At 38.2% G+C, this 20,772-nt stretch overlaps 1 protein-coding gene across 1 annotated transcript in view; it reads right to left on the bottom strand.

Annotated features, from left to right (window-relative positions):
• Positions 1 to 562: 562 nt before the first annotated feature.
• Positions 563 to 20,772, bottom strand: part of COQ2 (coenzyme Q2, polyprenyltransferase) — a 26,082-nt gene continuing 5,872 nt past the window's right edge. Inside the window, exons 2-7 of the mRNA XM_017530238.2 lie at positions 19,802 to 19,968; positions 10,981 to 11,102; positions 9,457 to 9,542; positions 7,177 to 7,310; positions 4,250 to 4,438; positions 563 to 1,110 (exon numbers count right to left, since the gene is read on the bottom strand). Coding sequence (XP_017385727.1) covers positions 946 to 1,110; positions 4,250 to 4,438; positions 7,177 to 7,310; positions 9,457 to 9,542; positions 10,981 to 11,102; positions 19,802 to 19,968 — 863 coding nt within the window. The 3' untranslated portion in view covers positions 563 to 945. The remainder of the gene's footprint in view (positions 1,111 to 4,249; positions 4,439 to 7,176; positions 7,311 to 9,456; positions 9,543 to 10,980; positions 11,103 to 19,801; positions 19,969 to 20,772) is intronic.

A 20,772-nucleotide genomic window follows, 5' to 3' on the forward strand; every position in this document is an offset into this window, starting at 1 on the left:
TCAGACATGAGGCCAGATCATGGAGGGCCTGGCAGGTGGGAGGACTTCTGGTTTGTACTGAGTGACCTGGGGAGATCCTGGAGGGTTCTGGGAAGAGGAATGATAGCACCTTACTTAGGTTTTAAGAGAATTACTCTGGCTACTGTGTTGAGAACTTTCTGAAGGTGGGGGTGGGTAAAGGAAAAAACAGTAAACATTTAAATAACATATTACTATCCTATAAACTATGATGGGATTAAGATAAAAAAAATATAGACAGAAAATCAAGATAGTCTCTCGTGACTGCCTGCTTGTTTGTTCTGGTCACTGTGGCTGCACAGAGAGACCAAATCTCCCAAATAAAAGTCAGGGTTGGTAAACAGTGGTACATGTGGCCATAATAGCTAAATACTTCAATTTGCCTAAATTCTCCTAAAACATAAAGAAACAGACTTGGTTTCTTTTTTTATTTTTCTTTTTTCAGTTGTGGCATATACCTTTGTAAATACAGAACTGGTTTCTTAAATTACAGTTTTTGGCAGTGACTAAAGGTCACACACAATAAAGAACAATAAGCCCCAACTTCCCATAGCAACTTTTATTTTTGCCTAAAAAAAAGAGTTCATTTTCTTATAGAGACATTCATTTACATAAGACCTACATCAGGCTTTTTCTAAAGTGCCAAAACTCATACAATCCCCATAACTTCAGGGGAGAATTATATAATGGGCAGAAGAATATGTCAATTAAAATACTCAAGGCCATATCAAATCCTGAAGAGTCCCAGGTTTCTGTGACAAGGGGGAATTTTGCTAGCAAATAATTGAATTAAAATCCAGGTAAATATGCTCTAAATCTTCATCTTCAGGTTTTTAGTTCTTTAACATATTGTAAGAGGTTTTGTACTCAAATCGAATTATATTTTGCAAAAATTTGTTTTAAGAAATCCTAGATAAACTTCATTCATTAATTTTCTATTCTATTCTCTATACTTTTCTTTGTTTTGTCTGTCTTCTTTTCTTTACACAGATTCCCGAGGACAATCCCTAAAAAAAGTATTAGTCCTAGTGTTCGGTTGGAGATAAATTTATTCCAACAATCCTCAGGTCTGTGGATGTCTAGAGTGTAAATCTGCAAAAGAGAGGAACACAAGGTTGTATTAATTCCTAGTCTGGACTTTGGGTCATCACAAATAAATATGTTAACACAGACGAGAAAACAGCAAATACAAAAAATAAAAAGTCAGCTGGGCACAGTGGCGCATGCCTGTAGTCCCAGCTACTTAAGAGGCTGAGGTGGGTAGACTGCTTGCGGCCAAGAGGTCAAGGCTGCAATGAGCCGTGATCTACTGCACCCTAGCCTGGGTGACAGAGTAAGACTCTATCTCAAAAAAAAAAAGAAAAGAAAAAGAAAAATTTACCATATTTTTCACTTGGAATTATCCAAGCTGTTTCCTAAGAACTTTTAGTTGAGGGTTGCATGAATGCTTGTGAGGCAACCCATACTGTTTTTTAGTTCTAACTATTTGAAAAGTTCTTCTTTATACTGATCTAAAGTCTGTCTCCCTGCAACTCCTACCCTCCAGTTCTGGTTTTAGTGTCTGGAGCAAAGTTTCTCAATGGAGAACAAGTCACATTTGGGCAGGACAACTCTGTTTTATGCAGGGCAATCTGGTGCACTGAAAGACATTTACTGTTTCTGGCCGTCATCCGTATAGTCACCCTTCCTAATTTATTATAACCAAAAATGCCACATTTCTAAATCTCTCCTGTTTAGGGACCTGCATTTAGAGAAGAGGAGCTAGAGACCTAAATCTGTTGCTAGTAATCTAGAACAAGCATACTCCTTTTTCCCCATGGTATCCCTGCAAATATATGAAGGAAGTCTCATGTATGTTCCTATCTTCCTTATGCATGGGGGACTATTCTTTATTACGTGGTCTGCAGACATACAATCATCATGATTTCCTTTCTCTTTAAATACTAGAAGGCGATGTCCATCATCAAATACTGTATCAAAACCTGGACAGAGAGGCCAGGTGCAGTGGCTCATGCCTGTAATCTTAGCATTGATCACTTTTTAGGTTAAGAGTTCAAGACTAGTCTGGCCAACATGGCAAAGCCCCAACTCTACTAAAAAAATATAAAAATGAGCTGGGCATGGTGGTGTGTGCCTGTGGTCCCAGCTCCTTAGGAGGCTGAGGCATGAGAATTGCTTGAACCTAGGAGGTGGTGGAGGTTGCAATGTGCCAAGATCATGCCACTTCACTCCAGCCTGGGTGACAGAGGGAAGACTCTGTTTCAAAACAAAAACCAAACAAACAAAAAACTGGACAGAGGACCATAAACGTGATTTAAAATATAAAGTGGGCTCCAAGTATTTCTCTTTTCTTTTTTTTTGAGACACAGTTTCCCTCTGTTGTGCAGGCTGGAGTACAGGGGCGCCATCTTGGCTCACTTTTAACCTCTGCCTCCTGGGTTCAAGTGATTCTCCTGTCTCAGCCTCTTGAGTAGCTGGAATTACAGGTGCATACCACCATCCCCAGCTAATTTTTTTTATTATTAGCAGAGACGGGGTTTATCCATGTTGGCCAGGCTGGACTCAAACTCCTGACCTCATATGATCTGCCCACCTTGACCTTCCAAAGTGTTGGGATTACAGGCGTGAGCCACTGTGCCTGGTAGAGTATTTCTTATAATATCCCTAATAATTTTTGCCTTCCTGTACTATCTAATATTCAGGTGTTTAAATATTAACATATACCCATTATCCAGACCAAACAATCAAATGACAATGTCAGCACTCATGGAGCTGAGCTATGCCCAAAAAGGGATGCTGAGAAATTCTGAAGGGAAAAATGGCAACATCCTGGAGTGTCACCAACTCACATTTTAGTTTTCACAGTGAGGAAGACAGTGAAGGGGACATAGCATATGGTTTACTTTCTAGACATCAGATTCTGATTTCCTTCATATCATTTTATGTAAGTCTTGCCTACACTGATAAGTAATTTGCAACTGTATAAAATCAGTCATCTAAATACAGCTTCATGAATACCTTTTTTTTTTTTTGAAATGGAGTCTTGCTCTGCCACCCAGGCTAAAGTGCAATGGCACGATCTTGGCTCACTGCAACCTCCGCCTCCTGGGTTCAAGTGATTCTCCTGCCTCAGCCTACCAAGTAGCTGGGATTACAGGTACCCGCCACCATACCTGACTACTTTTTGTATTTTTAGTAGAGATGGGGTTTTGCCATGTTGACCAGGCTGGTCACACTCCTGACTCCAGGTGATCTGCCATGAATACCTTTTTGATTCTGTTTAATGAAAATAACAATAACATTGATATAAAAACATAGTCCATTTGCTAGCAAGTGATTGAGTTAAAATTAGATTTCGTTCATTCATTTTACAAGTCAGCAATGTAGATTCTCAACATAAATTTGTAACAGGTAGGGGATATGGTGTGGGTGAATATCCTGAAATGACAGCTTCCTGCTGTCTACTGGCAGAACTTTGACATGTTCCACAGTTCATGTCTTATCTGGCCTTGGTCTTTATGTCAGCGGAAACTAAACTTAAGAATAATTAGTCCACTAACCACTACTAGAAACCCAGATTTTTTTTTTAAAAGCTTTATCTGTAAGTTTGCTTTTAGAGTAATTCAACTCAAACCATAAGCTTCAGATAGTTCTTAAATTTTTCCAGATATGAATCAGAAGTAATTCCAGGAAAATCAGAGGGGAAAATCTGGATTTAGGCCTATATTACTTATCTAAAATAATACAGCTTTGCTGGGGTTGGTAGCTCACACTGGTAATCTCAGAACTTTTGGGAGACCAGGGCAGGAAGATTGGTTGAAGCCAGTTTAAGACCAGCCTGGGCAAAACAGCAAGACCCCCCTCTCTACAAAAAATAAAAAAAATTAGCCAGGCATGGTGGTGCATGACTGTTGCCCCAGCTACTCAGGATACTGAGGTGGAAGGATCACTTCAGCCCATGAGTTAGAGGTTGCAGTGAGCTGTGATCATACCACTGCACTCCAGCCTGGACGACAGGCTGGACAACCTGTTTCAAAAAAAATTAAAAATAAAATAATATAGCTAGCTTTCTTATAAGTTGAGGCCAGAGGGCAGGGGCGTCTGTTAAAGGTAGTACAAGCCAAGTAGCTGTTTATGAAGTTCCTTGCCAGGCAAACACAGAGGGCATACTGTTTAATTTTTATAATTTATACCAAGGAAATATGAGGGACAAATATGAAAAAGGTCAAACCTGGTGAACCAGATGGGCTCCTACAGCACCCAGGGCAGTGTAGTAGGGAGCAGTCTGACCACTGTTGACACCCACTAGGCTCAGCGCCCCCAGCATTGCAACACTGAAGCCGCTGAGCCACTGCTTGGTGTTTTCTCCAAAACGCAGAGCCGTGGACTTAAGACCAATCAAAACATCATCTCTTTTGTCCTAATATCAGAAAGAAAAATAAACTGTCTGCTTTTTACGCTTCAGTTCACACACCATAAAATACACATTTTGGAGTGTCAGATTTCATGTTTCTTAGTATATTCACAAGGTTGTGCAACCAATTACTGTAGCGGGAAATCAGGGAACCGGAGAAACCCATGAGGTTACAGGAGGGTTTTATTTAAGGTGTAAGGAACTGAGCGAAGAACAAAGAAAGCAAGGGCTTTTTATACATCTTAGGGTGTGAAAAGAAGCCAGGTTATAGAAGCAAGAACAAAAGCAGTTAATCAATACAGTGACAGGCTTACTCAAGACTTTTGGTATGTGGGCCAGGTGGCCTTATCTTGAGCCCAGGCAGGTTCAGATCAGTCCTGCAGAGCTCTGCACTGAGCTCTTCTTTGATGTCTGCAGTACTATCCTGTTTGGACATTTTTCACAGCCTTCACTGTGTCATTTTGATATAAAACAGGCAAGCAATACATAGGAAACATATCTATGAATTCTTAGGCTCACTCATACTATGAGGGTAAGGATCAGGGAGGAAATTGATGTTTTCCTCCAGATGGTGAGGGAGTACTGGGAGTCTTCAGAGCACATTTTCTTGAGCTTTGCCTTCTGAGATAACGTTATCAGAGTTCCTCCTACAGTCTGGGCTAGCAGATTGCCTCCAGTCTAATGCCAACAGCCTGTTTCTCCTTTGTATGATTTTATTATTTTTCTTTTAATTTTTGCCTCATTACCACTAACTACTTGCAGAAGAAACTGTCTTTCACAGAACACGCAGATATACCATAAGTGGTAAAAGATGACAGTAACTCAGAAACAGGCTGATCAGTCATGAATCTGCAGGCCAATCAAAGTTAAACACCATTGCTAAACTCACCATCTAGCTTCATTTCTATATATTATTTAGTATTTCTTAAAATCCTATAATGATGCTTAACTATATTTTTACAGTGTTAGGATTCAAATTCAGCTCTAATTCTTTCCATAGCTCCTCTCTGCCTCAGAATTCTCAAACCTCAATATATCTCCTGTACATTTTAGTTTCTTGCTAAAATCGCAGATGTAGAAAAATGCTCACGTACCACCTAACCACATACACTCACTTTGCACTTCTGGCCCTTCTAGCCCAATTATCCCTTGCCCTTCCTACCAAATCCTGTTTAGGCAGAGCTAGGTCTCAATGATACAACCACATGTGGCTGCCTGGTTTCTCCCAGTAAGTTTATTTATAAGCATCTCCAAATACCATTGTAAATGATCATGGTCACGTGATATTAGTGGCTGCATGTTGAACTCTCTGCACTGAACTACAGGCAGACAGCAACCTGACAGGCTCTCTTTTGGGGCCCAAATCCAAATCATGATGACTATGGGTTAGTGTTTCTGGTTTTCCTTTCATACTACAATCACCTTCAGGGTGCATACTGTGTCGGTAATTATGTGTACCACAAAAGTGCCAATGAGTATGTGGTGTTTTCCTGAAGTTGTTAATCTAATTGGAGTACTGGTATCCTAAGCACTGGTTCCAGACCTTACTGGAAAAAGTACAGGCATCTCTTTAACCTGTAAATCAAGTTTCACTTTGAAAGTAAGGCTGATTACAGATCTGCCTTTTCAGGATAATACAAATGTAGCAGGGCATAGGACTTCAGTGGAAGAAAACAGGATAAAATCTAGACATATTCTTCAAGTAAATGATTGAGAATACATAATCATATTTTAGAAAAATACCGAGAAAACACTTTTTTAAAAAGTTCAGAACATGTACTATCAAATCATCACACTGTATATCTTAAATATACCTAATTTTATTTGTCAATTACTCCTCATTAAAGTTGGGAGTTTATAAATGTAAAAGAAAAAATGATGTTTTCTCATAGAACCAAGAAGAAAAAAAAAAGAAAAGAAAAAAATGAGTTTTTACAATTGAATTTATGAAAAAGGCAACATCAAAAGCTATAAAAATGTTTATAATACTTTACTACTTCTAAAAATTTAACTGAAAAACTCCTATTCATAAAGTATTAATGATTAGAACAATATTATTTATAATTGTGAAAACTGAGAAACAACTTAAGTAGCCAAAACAGAGAAACTGTTCAATTTTTTTCAATTATGGCACAACAAATTTATAGCATGTTAAACTAGGGCATGCATTATCTTATAGTCCATAGTCTTAAAATGACAATGACAAAGAACTGGTAAAAATATGGGAAAATGTTCACTCACTATAGCGAGTAAAAAAGTTGCATAATTCAGTGATCAGAGGGACAGGAGAATGTAGTGGTTAAAAGCAGTCTCTGAACATTGGGTTTGAATCTCAGCTCTGCCACCCACCAACTGTGTGACATGGACAAATAACTTTTTCAGGTTTCTTCTTCTGTTAAATGAGGATAATGTAAGTACTTTCTTCGAAGGCTGTTGGTGGAATTAAACTAAGTTTTTAAAGTACTTAAAACAGTACCTGGCATACAGGAAATACTACTTTATTGTTTGTAAGTAAAATAAATGAGTTGAACTCTGGTAAACATACACAAACATAAAAAAATATTTTGTGGGAGCCATGGAACTGTGAATGATTTTCTTTTTAGAAAAAAATTCTTCTTTCTTAATTTGGTTCTTAAAGTTCTTTAAAAACAACAAATTTTAGAAAAAAATGCTTTCTCCTTAATTTGGTTCTTTAAAAACAGCACAACTAAACCAAAGTTAAGAAAAAGATATAATTTCTTTACCTGATGGGCATAAATAGTATCATATATTAATGTCCACATAACTCCAGAAAAATAAAGAGGCAGGCAAACAGATGGATCACAGGAACCCTTGATAGCAGACCATCCAAGTAATGCTCCCCAATTAAACGTCAAGCCTACAATTAGCAAAACACAAAAAGGGGGAAAGTCTACAACATGGACTTTAGAATTCCAAAGGGAAAGAGGGGCATCAGTGCGCATGCAATGCTCCTGGGTATCAGACTGTGTGTGTGCTGCTTTCTGTGTGTTCCTTCCTTAAACTCTTTCAACTCTCGGTGGTAATTATTAGCTCCATTTTACAAAAAAGAAAACAGGCTCAGAGAGGTTAATTAACAACTAAAATAATGAGCTACCAAAAAGAATAATATCCCCCAGTTAAGTAAATAGAAAGTTTAAAGAGAAGATTTATCCCACCTAGTATGGGGCATGGCACTACTAATAAACAGTAGATGCTGGGATCTGAACTTACATCTGTTTGACTTAAAAACTCATGTTCTTTCTGTTACCACTTTGCCTCCTCTATCAGCTACAGAAACAAGAATATACACAGGAACACTGATTTATTCCACAAGGGCATCCTCTCTGAGGACTGAAAACGAATACCTACATGTTGACAGCTCCCAAATCTCCACTTGCAAGCCTGATCACTCTAAGCTCCAGACTACAAACTGAACTGTCTGCTGGACTTCTTCACTGCTTGCAAGTTGCTCATGTACCTTAAACTCAATGTGTCCCAAACATCTTTTCTCAGAATCCCCTTTTCTCCTTCTCTATTACCTACTTCCACTCATGTCCCCTCCTTAAGTGATTAAGTGCCTCTCCTCTGTGGTCCCATAGCGCTCCTGCCTGCCACGTTGTGCTGCAATGACCTGTCTATCCGTTGTCTCCATCTTCAACTCCTTAAAGATGGTCAGTGTGTTTTAGTCATTCTTATTTTTCCAGTACCTGCTGCAATTCCTGGCATAAAGTAAATGCAGGGGTTCAATAAATGTTTGGAGTAAATATACCAGCTTCTTAACATTATCTTATACATAGGAAATGCTTATACTGAGAATATAATTTCAAATTTAATAATAAAGAGAACATTCAATGAGAGGCTCTTAGAAAAAAATAAAGATTCTACCACAAGTTTCCCACAAATCAGGCTCACATCAATTTTTTGAGTTGCTTTTCATTCTTTCATTTACTGAAAAAAAAAAATAGTTCAAAGAACTAGAGTCATTCTAGGAATATTCTAGGAATAGAACAGAAAAGCCTGGGAATAGATATTTTTACAACAGATTCTGATACATACTTAACTATCTTCCTCTCTTTTCACCAACAAGAATGTATTCAATACCTCCACTGTGCCAAGTGCTATGCTAAATGCTGGGCCAGAATTTATTAATTGGGAGACCACAGGAGGCTCTCAACATATCCTTGTTGAATTAATGCTGTTGAAATGAGTAAGTACTGGATTAGAATGCTATGATAGCCCAGAAGAGATTGTCTAACTTCTTCCTGAGAGGGTTCACAGAACAGGAGTTGTCTAAGGCAATAGCTTAGAGAGCTATCACACACACTTTAACCCCTGTTCTCCTGCCACAGAGTGCTTCCTACCCCATTCCCCAAATTCTTCAGGTTATCTAGAACAAACACTTTTTCCATGGCATATCTAGATTTTTACAAAAGCATTTCAGAAAGCAATGATGGCCAGGCGTGATGACACACACCTGTAATCCCAGCACTTAGGGAGGCCAAGGCAGGTGGATCGTTTGAGCTCGGGTTTGAGACCAGCCTAGGCAACATGGTGAAACCCTGTCTCTACAAAAAATACAAAAATTAGCCAGGCATGGTTGTGAATGCCTGTAATCCTAGCTACTCAAGAGGTTGACGTGGGAGGATCACTTGAGCCTGGGAGGTCAAGGTTGCAGTAAGCTGAGATTGTGCCACTGCACTCCAGCCTGGGCAACAGAGTGAGACCCTGCCTCTGACAGGAGAGGAGGAGAGGGGAAGGGAGAAGAGGAGGAGAGGGGAAGGGGGAAGAGGAGAAGAGGAGAAAGACAGGAAGAAATGATGCTGATAACCCTAATAAATATGCAATATTTCTTAGCTAGTAAAAATAGCTAACTGCCCTCCTTTAAAATATGAAAATCTATTCTTGCTTAGGAAAATTATATGACTGATTTGTCATTTCATCTTTACTTATTTATCTACGTATCTCTCCACAAAAGTATAGTTGGCAAGTATCAAAGGAAATACTTATAGTTATTTTAAGCTCACCCAAGGCTAATTGAGGCCAGTATGTAATTCTTTTCATTAGTGGGTAGGTGATGACAAGAAGTAAGGATGATGCTCCCAGAACTATACTGAAAAGAGGAAAAACCATTAAAATGTTATTACCATTACCTCTTAGAAACCATGAAATACTTTAAGACAATAATGTAATACCAATTGGAAAATAGATTTTATCTTAAATTATACTTTTATGCAAATTATCTTCCTAGACTTTGACTTTCCCTATTATAAAGGATGAGTAGAAAACTACTTTAAACATAATAAAACAGCCAAACAAAGTAACAGCTAACACATACAGTACTTTCATGTATGAGGCATTGCTCTAAGTGAATGACATTTGTTAATTCATTATGATCTTCACAATGACCCTAAAAGGCAAGTATTATAATAGTTTTATTCTCCTCCTTTTTTGCAGATGAGAAAACTGCAACACAAAGAAATTAAGTAATTTACCAATTGTCATATAGCTAGTCAGAGCAGAGCCCAGATTCAAACCTAAGGCAGTCTAGTCTGGCTCCAGAGTCCAACCTATTAACCACTAAATGTTACTGCCTCTCTGAACTGTTTGCAAACATTAAGGCATCGAATAAACTAAGATGTCCTAACAGATAATTAGAGTCAAGATATCCCACCTTATATGCATGAGATGGGATGTTACTTTTCTGGAGAAAAAGAAAGCACTTATGAAAATGTGATAAAATAAGATATTCTTAAGACCTCAAAGTTTATCTAACACTATCCCTTCTAGAAATAACCTTCCAAAAATATTTTCATGTAATTGATGCTATCAGGGCAAGGCATGCAATTAAATCTAGTGTCTATAAAGTAACTCTTTTTTTCTTTTTTCTCTCACATTTAAGTACTTTGTAAACAGCAATCTGATGCACAGAAGTTTTGTTTTGTCTCTGCTTAAGAGGTATAGGAACGAGTCCTCCCACTTTTTTTTTTTTTTTTTTATAGATGGGGTTTCACCATAATGGCCGAGCTGGTCTCCCAAAGTGCTAGGATCACAGGCGTGAGCCACCGCGCCAGGCCAAATCCTCCCACTTCTTTCTTCAGTCATTGATTAGTAACATGACCCTAGGAAAGACATAGTTCCTCTTTTTGCGAAATGAGTATAATCACTCCTGCTTTAAGTCTACTTTAGGGATACTGTCAGCATAAATAAAATTATATATATAGATGGGTATATACACACACATCCATGCATACACTTAGAAAGCCTATGAATTGCCTTGTGTCCCTTAGGGAATGTAGTGCAAACACTGAGGGAGGTTCAAAACAAATTAAATATTCATTTCTTAACTCCTTTGGCCAAAAGCATTCTTGAAGCAGATTTTAAGATGTGTGGTGAGTTACTTACACTTGCTAACTTACAGTGTTATTATTACTTATTGCTTGATAAGTAGCCAATAAACAACTGTGATAAAGATGTTTCATTTTATTCCTACTTCCTCCATTTCAAAGGAGAGATTTTTACACATGATGTGGAAAACATGTTTAATATACCTGTAGTAATTCAGACACAGAAGAACACCCAGTGCCAAGGTTAGCTGTCCCCCAAGAAAAACAAAGGACTGAAAAGTTGAAATGTCTCCAGCGGCTATCGGGCGATTGGCTGTTCTTGTAACCTTAAAATACAAAAACAGGTATCTTAGCCTCATGTTATGACTCAGTCATTTATTTAAACATTTAATTAAGAGACTGGACCATGGTAGGCACAAATATGAATGAACAGAGAAATCAACATTTTAAGTACTGTCAAGAATCAAAACTTCATATTTAAAATAGCTTTGAAAAGAACGAAAAATTCCCACCACTCATTCTATTTTCTCCTATCCCCATCTCTAAACAAACAAAACAAAGAAACTTCCTGGCTGGGTGCAGTGGCTTAGGCCTGTAATCCCAGTACTTTGGGAGGCTGAGGCGGGAGGACTGTTTGAGACCATCAGTTTTAGCCCCAGCTACAGCGGAGGCTGAGGTAGGAGAACTGCTTGAGCCTAGGAGGCTGAAGCTGCAGTTAGTTAGTCATGATTACACCAAGCTCTCCAGCATTCGTGACACTGCAAGACCCTCTGTCAAAAAAAACGAAACAAAAAACACAAAGCAACTTCCTTATCAGCGATTTAGCTATTCAGCTTAGCAAGTATAATATGTTCAATTTTCACAGAGAAAGACTAAATATTTACTAACTGACCTTTACAGAAAAGGTTTGCTGACCAGATTTATACCATACTTCACTGTGTAATAAAGCAGCTTGGCAATAACTCTGACTAATGACTCATGCTGGTTAGATTATCAGAATGGGATCTTTTACACCTGATTTGATTCCTATAGTTTCAAATTTAAAATAATACTAGTTTTTATATTTGTTTCAGGGTATTAGCATTATTCTAGCTAGTATCTGAGTGCTTACAATGCTCACTATTCTAAAAGCTTTAACTGCGTCACATCACTGAATCCTTATAATAATCCTATTTTAGGTTGGGCACCGTGGCTCACGCCTGTAATCCCAGCACTTTGGGAGGCCGAGGCGGATGGATCACCTGAGGTCAGGGGTTCAAGACCAGCCTGGCCAATGTGGTGAAACTCTGTTTCTACTAAAAATACAAAAATTAGCTGGGCATCGTGCTGGGTGCCTGTAATCCCAGCAACTTGGGAGGCTGAGGCAGGAGAATTGCTTGAACCTAGGATGCGGGCAACAGGAGCACAACTCTGTCTCTAAATAAAGAAATAAATAAATAACCCCGTCTTTCAGCCATTTACAAGTTCTTGCCATTTCTAATGTGGATGAAACTGAGGCAGAGGCTCAGTAAATTTCCCAGGTCACAGATGCTTGGGGTAGCACAGCCAGTCTAATCCCACCAACTCCACTACCAACCAAAAGGTTATGCTTGCCCCCTTCAGAATAGTGATAATTAGCTAGCAATTTTGAAAGTTGCAAATAAATAAGCACTTCATTGAAACATTTTTGATGTGGTTTCTATGAAACCAGAAAACTCACAGCTTACTAAACTAAATCATGAATACCTGTGTGTTGAGATTATTTCAATGTTCTTAACCTAATGTTTATCAAATGGTGACATGGCTAGTAGATTATATACATCAACAAAGACATTTAGCCTGTACACCCTAATAGCAATTATCTTTCCATTTAATATATCAGCAATGTACTTAATATGTAATGTATTAAGCAATATTCTTAGCCACAAACATGACCTTAATGATATATTGCCTTTAAGAAACTGAAGTAAGCATTATAATTTGGCCCAGCTTTTAAACGTCATTTAAAAGAGAAGCACAAAACATTTTAAAATTCATGTTAGCGGATAGGCGTGGTGGCTCATGCTTGTAATCCCAGCACTTTGGGAGGCTTAGGTGGGTGGATCACCAGGTCAGGAGTTCGAGACAAGTCTGACCAAAATGGTGAAACCCCGTCTCTACTAAAAATACAAAAATTAGCTGAGCATGGTGGCGTGTGCCTGTAATCCCAGCTACTCAGGAGGCTGAGGCAGGAGAATTGCTAGAAGCTGGGAGGTAGAGGTTGTAGATCTTGTTGAGCCAAGATCGTGCCACTGCACTCCAGCCTGGGTGATAGAGCAAGACTCCACCTCAAAAAATTAAAAATTAAAAAAAAAAAAAATTCATGTTAGCCAAACCACCTCAATAGCTGTAAAATACTCATCTGGTGCTTTGTTGTACATCAATGCAGGATCTGGAATCTTCTAATAACAGAAAAATGGCTTGAGGGAGGTGTAAGATAGTTAATCACCTTTTTATCTAGTGAGAAAACAAATCATTAAAGGGGAAACTAAAGTGGTCATATTTTGCTAATTAAGAAAATTGAAAATGTTAGTTGGTTTGAATATATTATTATTTCTGAGACAGGGTTTTGCTCTGTCGCCCAGGCTGGAGTGCAACTGCATAATCACGGCTCACTGCAGCCTTGACCTCCCAGGCTCAAGCATCCTCCCACCTCAGCCTCTGAGTAGCTGGGAATACAGGTGTGTGCCACCATGCCCAGCTAATCTTTCAATCCTTCCTTCTTTCCTTCCTTCCTTCTGTCCTTCCTTCCTTCCCATTCTTCCTTCTCTTTCTTTTCTTTTCCCTCCCTCCCTCCCTTCCTTCCTTTTGTAGAGGCAGGGTCTCACTATGTTGTCTAGGCTGGTCTGGAACTCCTGGGCTCAGGTGATCCTCCAGCCTAGGCCTCCCAAATGCTGTGATTACAGGTGTGAGCCAGTGTGAGAATACAGGCATAAGCCACTGTGCCCAGCCTAATGTAGTATTTTTCTTAATGAGGCATTTTCTTTTGATATAATTTTAGAATCACGTGTGATTTAAAGAATTATACAAAGATCTCATGTACCCTATACCCAGTGCCTCTCAATAACATCCCATGTAAAACTATAGTACAATCTCACAACCAAATTTTTTTATATTAATATAGTCAAGATGTAAAACACTGCTGTCACCATGAGGATCTCTCATTTTGTCCTTTGATAGCCACATGCCACACTCACTTACCTCCTGTCTTTGTCCCCTCCTTAATCCCTGGCAAAGCTAATCTATTCACTATTTCTGTAATGCTGTCATTTCAAGAATGTTATATAAATGGAATCACACAGTATGTAACCCTTTCAGACTGGCTTTTGTCTCTGCATAATTCTCTGGAGATTCCTCTAGGTTGTTTCATATATCAATTGTTCATTCCTTTTATTGCTGTAGTTTTCCCAGGTACAGATGTACATACATTGTTTAATCTTCACCCACTGAAGGACATGTCTATAGTTCGGGGCTATTACAAGTAAAACAGCTATAAATATTTACATACAGGTTTCTAGGTGAACGTAACTGTTCATTTCCCTAGGATAAATGCTCAGGAGTGCAACTGCTGAGTTGGATGGTAGTTGTATATTTAGATTTTAAAAAACAAACAAAAATTCCCAATCTTTTCCAGAGAGGCTATACTACTTAACCTTCCCACCAGCAATGTATGAGTGATTCAGGTCCTCTACACCTATGCTAGCATTTAGTATTGTTGCTATTTTTTTTTTTTTCCAGCCATTCTGATAGGTTTGTAGTAATATTTCAGTGTAGTTTTTTGTTGTTGCTGGTTTTTTTTTCTTTTTTTTTTTGAGACAGGGTCTTACTCTGTCATCTACACTGAAGTGCAGTGGCATGACCATGGCTCACTACAGCTCCACTTCGCAGGCTCTCACTTCAGCCTCCTGAGCAGCTGAGACCATGGGTGTATGCTACCACAACTGGCTATTTTTTTCACGTTTTCAGAGACAGGGGTCTTACTATGTTGCCCAAGCTGGTCTCAAATTCCTGGGTTCAAGAGATCCTCCTGCCTGGGCCTCCCAAAGTGCTGGGACTACAGGTGTGAGCTACCATGCCCAGCCTCACTGCAGTTTTAATGTGTATTTCCATAAAGACTAAGACTGTTGAACATATTTTTATGTACTTATTTGAAATCTGTATATCTTCTTTGTTGAAATATCTTTACCCATTTGTAATTGAAATTTTTTTTTTTATTGTTTAGTTTTAAGAGTTCTTTATATATCCTGGTTATTTTATTTTTTTGAGGCAAGGTCTCGCTCTGTTGCCCAGGTTGGAGTGCAGTGGCACAATCTTAGCTCACTGCAGCCTCCGCCTCCTGGGCTGATTCTTCTGCCTTAGCCTCCCGAGTAGCTGGGATTACAGGCATATGCCACCACACCCAGCTAATTTTTGTATTTTTAGTAGAGATGGGGTTTTGCTATATTGGCCAGGCTGGTCTTGAAATCCTGACCTCAAGTGATCTGCCCACTTTGGCCTCTCAAAGTACTAGGATTATAGGTGTGAGCCACCATGCCTGGCCTATTCTTGTTTGTTTGTTTTGGTTTTTGTGTGTATGCTTTTTTCCTTTTTCCCCCATCCCCCAACACACATAGGATATATATTCTTTTGTTGGATACCAGTCTTTTGTTGGACTCGTGGTTTGCAAATATTTTCTCCAGGAGCTTGTCTTTTAATCTTAACATGGTCTTTCGCAAATCAAAATTTGTTTTGATGAAGTACAAATTCATTTTCCTCTTACAAGGGTTGTGCTTTTTGTATTTATCACAGCTTTTAAAATTTTCTTTAGTTTTAGAAGCTTGATTATGATGTATTGAGGTGAGGATTCTGTGTGTTTATCGTGTTTGGAGGTTGCTTACCTTCTGAAATATGTAGGTTTATGTCTTTTGCTAAATTTGGGACTTTTTCAGCCAGTATTTCTTCAATTATTTTTCAGCCCCAAACTTTCTCCTGTTTTTCCAAGACACATGAAACAAATATTAGATAATTTGTTATAGTCCAAAGGTCTTCGATTTTTCAGTCTATTTTCCATTTTCCGGATTGTGTAATTTCTGTTATTCTATCTCCAGTTCACTGATTCCTTCCTCCATCCCCTCCATTCTACTGTTGGGCCCATCCACTGAATTTTTATTGCAATTATTATATCTTTCAGTTCGAAAATTTCCATTTGGTTCTCCTTTATGTTTTCTATTTCTTTTCTGAGATGCGATATTTTTCATTAGTTTCAAGCATGTTTGTAATTGCTCACTGAAGCATATTTATGATGGCTGCTTTAAAAATCTTTGCAAGAAATCTTAACATCTCTGCTTTCTTAGTGTTGTTCATCTACTGACTATCTTTTTTTCACTCAAGTTGAGATTTTCCTAGTTCTTGGTATGACAAATGATTCTTAACTGAAATCTAGACATTTAAGTACTATGTCATGAGACAATGAATCTTATTTAAACTTTTAATTTCAGCTGGCTTTTTTTTTTTGACACTGCAATGGCAAAAGAAGGGGGTGGGAGACGCTGCCCAATCACTACCAGCTGGGAAGCTCAATTTCCCGACCTGGTTTCCACTGGCCCCTGCCAAGTAGGCTCTCCGCCCACCCCTCCATCTGTACCCATTGACATTTCCAGATATCTGGCTTCTTCAGTTCCAAGCCTGGAATATTTGAAGAAAAACAAAATCTAGGAAATTATTTGGGTCCTAAGGTCCCTAGTGAGTCTGTCACCTTTTCTTCACAGTCCTCTTATGTTTGTTTTATTTCTAATGTCCAGGAGTTTTAGTTATACTTAGTAGAAAGAATAGAGAAAATACATCTATTCCATCTTCCTGGAAGCAGAAGTCAAAATCTATATAATTACTTTTAACTCTAGTCAAGAATGTGGGACTGAAACGTTTAGGGTAGAGTCTGTCTACCAAATAAGATAAAGCACTTCAGAATTTTGCAGTTTGCCTTCAAATATTTGATCTCAAATGTTATCCAAACAGACCCATGATTAATAAACTGTTACTAATTTATAGCACTATTTTTCATTTTCTGGAAGGCTTATACTAAGCTAGCAATTTTTTTAAAGTGATGAACTATTATTAACATGTTTAAGAATTACCTTGAAGTGATATATGCCAGAAGCCTCATTTATAGAGTGTACAGAATAAACACTGACTAGGATGTGTGAACCTCCAAGTCAAGAAAGTGCGTATCTCATATGTTGGGTGCTTGTGTCTTCTTTTGAAAAATGTCTGTTCATATGCATTGCCCACTTTTTAATGGGGTTATTTTTTCCTTGATGTTTGAACTCCTTGTAGATTCTAGACATTAGCCCTTTGTTGAGTGCATTGTTTTCTCCCATTCTGTAGGTTGTCTGTTTACCTTGTTGATAATTTCTTTTGCTATGTTAAAGCTTTTTAGTTTAATTAAGTCTCATTTGTCTATTTTTGTTTCTGTTGTGTTTCCTTTTGGGGACTTAGACATCACGAATCATCAGAGAAATGGAAATTAAAACCACAATGAGATACCATCTTCTATGCCAGTCAGAATGGCTATTATTAAAAAGTCAAAAAAACAGATGTTGGTGAGGATGTGGAGAAAGGGGAATACTTATACACGGTTGAGAAATGCAAATAAAACCACAACGAGATACCATCTTCTATGCCAGTCAAAATGGTTATTATTAAAAAGTCAAAAAACAGATGTTGGTGAGGATGTGGAGAAAGGGGAACACTTATACATGGTTGGTGGGGCTGTAAATTAGTACAATCTATTGAAAACAGCATGGAGATTTCTCAAGAACTAAAAACAGAACTACTAATTCAACAATCCCACTAGTGGGTATCTACCCAAAAGAAAATAAATCATTTTGTCAAAAAGACACCTGCACTCATACATTTATCACAGCATTATTCACAATAGCAAAGTTGGGGAATCAACTAAAGTGTCCATCAATGACCATCACGGTGAAACCCTGTCTCTACTAAAAACACAAAAACTAGCTGGGCATGGTGGCGCACACCTGTAATCCCAGCTACTTGGGAGGCTGAGGCAGGAGAATCACTTGAATCTGGTAGGCGGAGGCGGCAGTGAGCTGAGATCACGCCACTGTACTCCAGCCTGCAGGAAAGAGTGAGACTCTGCCTCAAAAAAAAAAAAAAGTGGTATATATACACAACGGAATACAATGGAATACAAGGCCATAAAAAAGGAATGAAATCATGTCATTTTCAGCAACATGGATGACAATGCAGGCTATTATCCTTAGTGAAAGTACTTAGAAACAGAAAATCAAAAACCACATGTTCTCACTTTTAAGTGGGAGTTAAACAATGGGTACACAGAGACATACAGAGCGGAATAATAGACACTGGAGACTCCAAAAGGTAGGAGGGAGGGAGGCAAGTGGAGGATGAAATACTACCTTTTAGGTCATACTATATATGAGTACACTAAAAGCCCAGACTTCACCACTACAGAATATATTCATGTAACCCAACTATAACTGTACCCCTAAATCCACAAAAATGAAAACATTTTTAAAGAAAAAAAAAAGGACAGTGCACATCTCTTGGCAAATTAAGGCATCCCAACTGTGTCAGAGAAATAATGCTTTACCGTGCAGCTCCTGCCACTCTTCTACCACACCCATATCCTCCAGTCACATGAGGACCATGTAGTTGCTGTTATCAAACACATACTTATCTCACAGCCATGCCTCTGTACCTTGTGTTTCCTCTGTCTAGAGAAACCTTCACCCTCTAGCCCACACTGTTTTGGCTATCCTATTCTTTCAGAGTTCAAAGGTCACTCGTACCTGGAAAGTTCTCTCTAACCCTCTCCCTTAGGTTGAGGTAAGTGATCTTCAGCAAGTTTCCCGGTGAACACTATTCTCAAAAGACTTCTACTGTATTATAATTACTAAACCCTGAATGTCAGGAATGTTGTATTTCATCAATGCAATCCTAGAACCTGCCACTGGCTGTTACACATAGCAAGTATACCCAATAAATGTTTTTGAATTTAAAAACATATTAATGTAACACTATTATATAAACTAAAAATTATTACAGGTATGCCTTGCTTAAGGAAAAGTCAGACTACATAAAAGGCAAATTAGGAGTGATTATTGACTTTATATAAGTTTTTATAAGATTATTCACTTTTTATAATTCAATGTGGGTTTCTTTTAAAATCAAATTTCAGTTGATTATTTACTCAAGCATTTAATGATCTTGTACTAATTATGGCACAGTGGCTAAGCTAAAAAGGCAAATAAGATGGCCTCTTCCTTTGAGGAGATAACTGTCTGTTGAAGAACAAGGAAATAATTATACACATGCATTAGAATATGTACAAAAAATAATCCAAAGAAAAATAATGCATTGAACTCTTAACTGATGTTTTCTTTAGGGGATAAGAGTAGGAGATAAGGATGACTTGCACTTCTCACTGGTTGCAATTCTATATTGTCTAAGTTTTTCAGAATAAGCATGTATTATTTTTTTAAGGAGAAAAAATGGCTATTTTTTTCTATGTTTTTTTTTGTTTTTTTCTATGTTATTTTTTTTTTCTGTTTTTAAAAGAAACAATTATAGGAAATGCTAACAAGGGCTGCCTTGAGTCACTTGATTTACATAAGAATAGTTAGGACTCTAAAATACATCTTAAAGGAAGGGATGACAGATCTTTTGGACACTTGAAGCTTCAGGGTGAATTTTCCACTTTCACTCCTAACCTTTAACTCCCTCACCCTCAGTCTTCCAAATTCTCAATTCACTTTATAATAATAAAGTACACACTTGCCCCTAGGGCCACTCTTGTGCTGGGAAAGGAAGTATTATACACTGTACTTTGCAATACCAGCTTTCAACTGATCCTGGCACTTCCCATGCTGGATTTCAGTGGTCACTGAATGATCTTGTTGCTTTATATGGCATTCAAAAGTGATATCACTTTGTTATTCTGCAGAATTGAGAAGAGCCTCTCTATTCCTTTTCAGGCAGAAATTACCTTTTTATCATAGTCTTGGTCCCACATGTCATTAATAGTACAGCCTGCTCCACGCATCAGGATAGCTCCAGTGCCAAAGAGGGAGAGCATGTAGCAGTCTGGAAAACAACCTGGTTCAGCTGCCAAACCAATGCTCCAGGTACATGGCAAATACAGCAGCCAGGTTCCTAAGCAAAATTAAAGAGACAAAAAAAAAAGGTACAAATTCAAGTCAGTTAACTCTTCATTTGTTTAAACACCACATACCAAAGAAATAAAAACACTGTAAGTCAAAAAACACATGACAAAACTGAGAAAATAAATTTGTAACTTAAACGACAAAGGACTATTCTCCTTACTATGCAGAGTGCCTAGAAGAAAGAAATCAACGGTCCAATTGAAAAACAGACAAAACACATAATAAAAATTCACATAAAAAGAAATGCAAATGGCTCTCATAAATATGAAAAGATACTCAACTTTGAGAAACACACATGAAAACTACATTGAGATAAAAATTTTCACCCATGACTGGCAAAGCCCAACGTCTGACAACACACTCTAGGGAGTTGAACACTCTTACAGATTTCTAGTGAGGTTACAAAATGGTCCTACTCTTGTGAAGGACAACTTAAAAACTGTTTATTGTATGTGTGTTTATATGTGTATATAAATATATAAATGAACCTATATATAAAACATTCATATGTGAATGTTAATATGCTCACGGACCATGTCAGGAAGAACACACTAGAAACTGATAATAATGGCTGCCTCTGGGGAGGGGAACTGAGTGGACAGGAGACGGTGTAGTCTCCTATACGCTGGCACCTTCTGAATATTGCATTATAGACGCTTATTACCTACTTTAAAAAGTTAGCATGGCCAGGCGCGGTGGCTCAAGCCTGTAATCCCAGCACTTTGGGAGGCCGAGGCGGGTGGATCACGAGGTCAAGAGATCGAGACCATCCTTGTCAACATGGTGAAACCCC

This window comes from Cebus imitator, unplaced genomic scaffold (assembly GCF_001604975.1).
Source record: "Cebus imitator isolate Cc_AM_T3 unplaced genomic scaffold, Cebus_imitator-1.0 Scaffold64, whole genome shotgun sequence".
NCBI classification, from domain to species: domain Eukaryota; kingdom Metazoa; phylum Chordata; class Mammalia; order Primates; family Cebidae; genus Cebus; species Cebus imitator.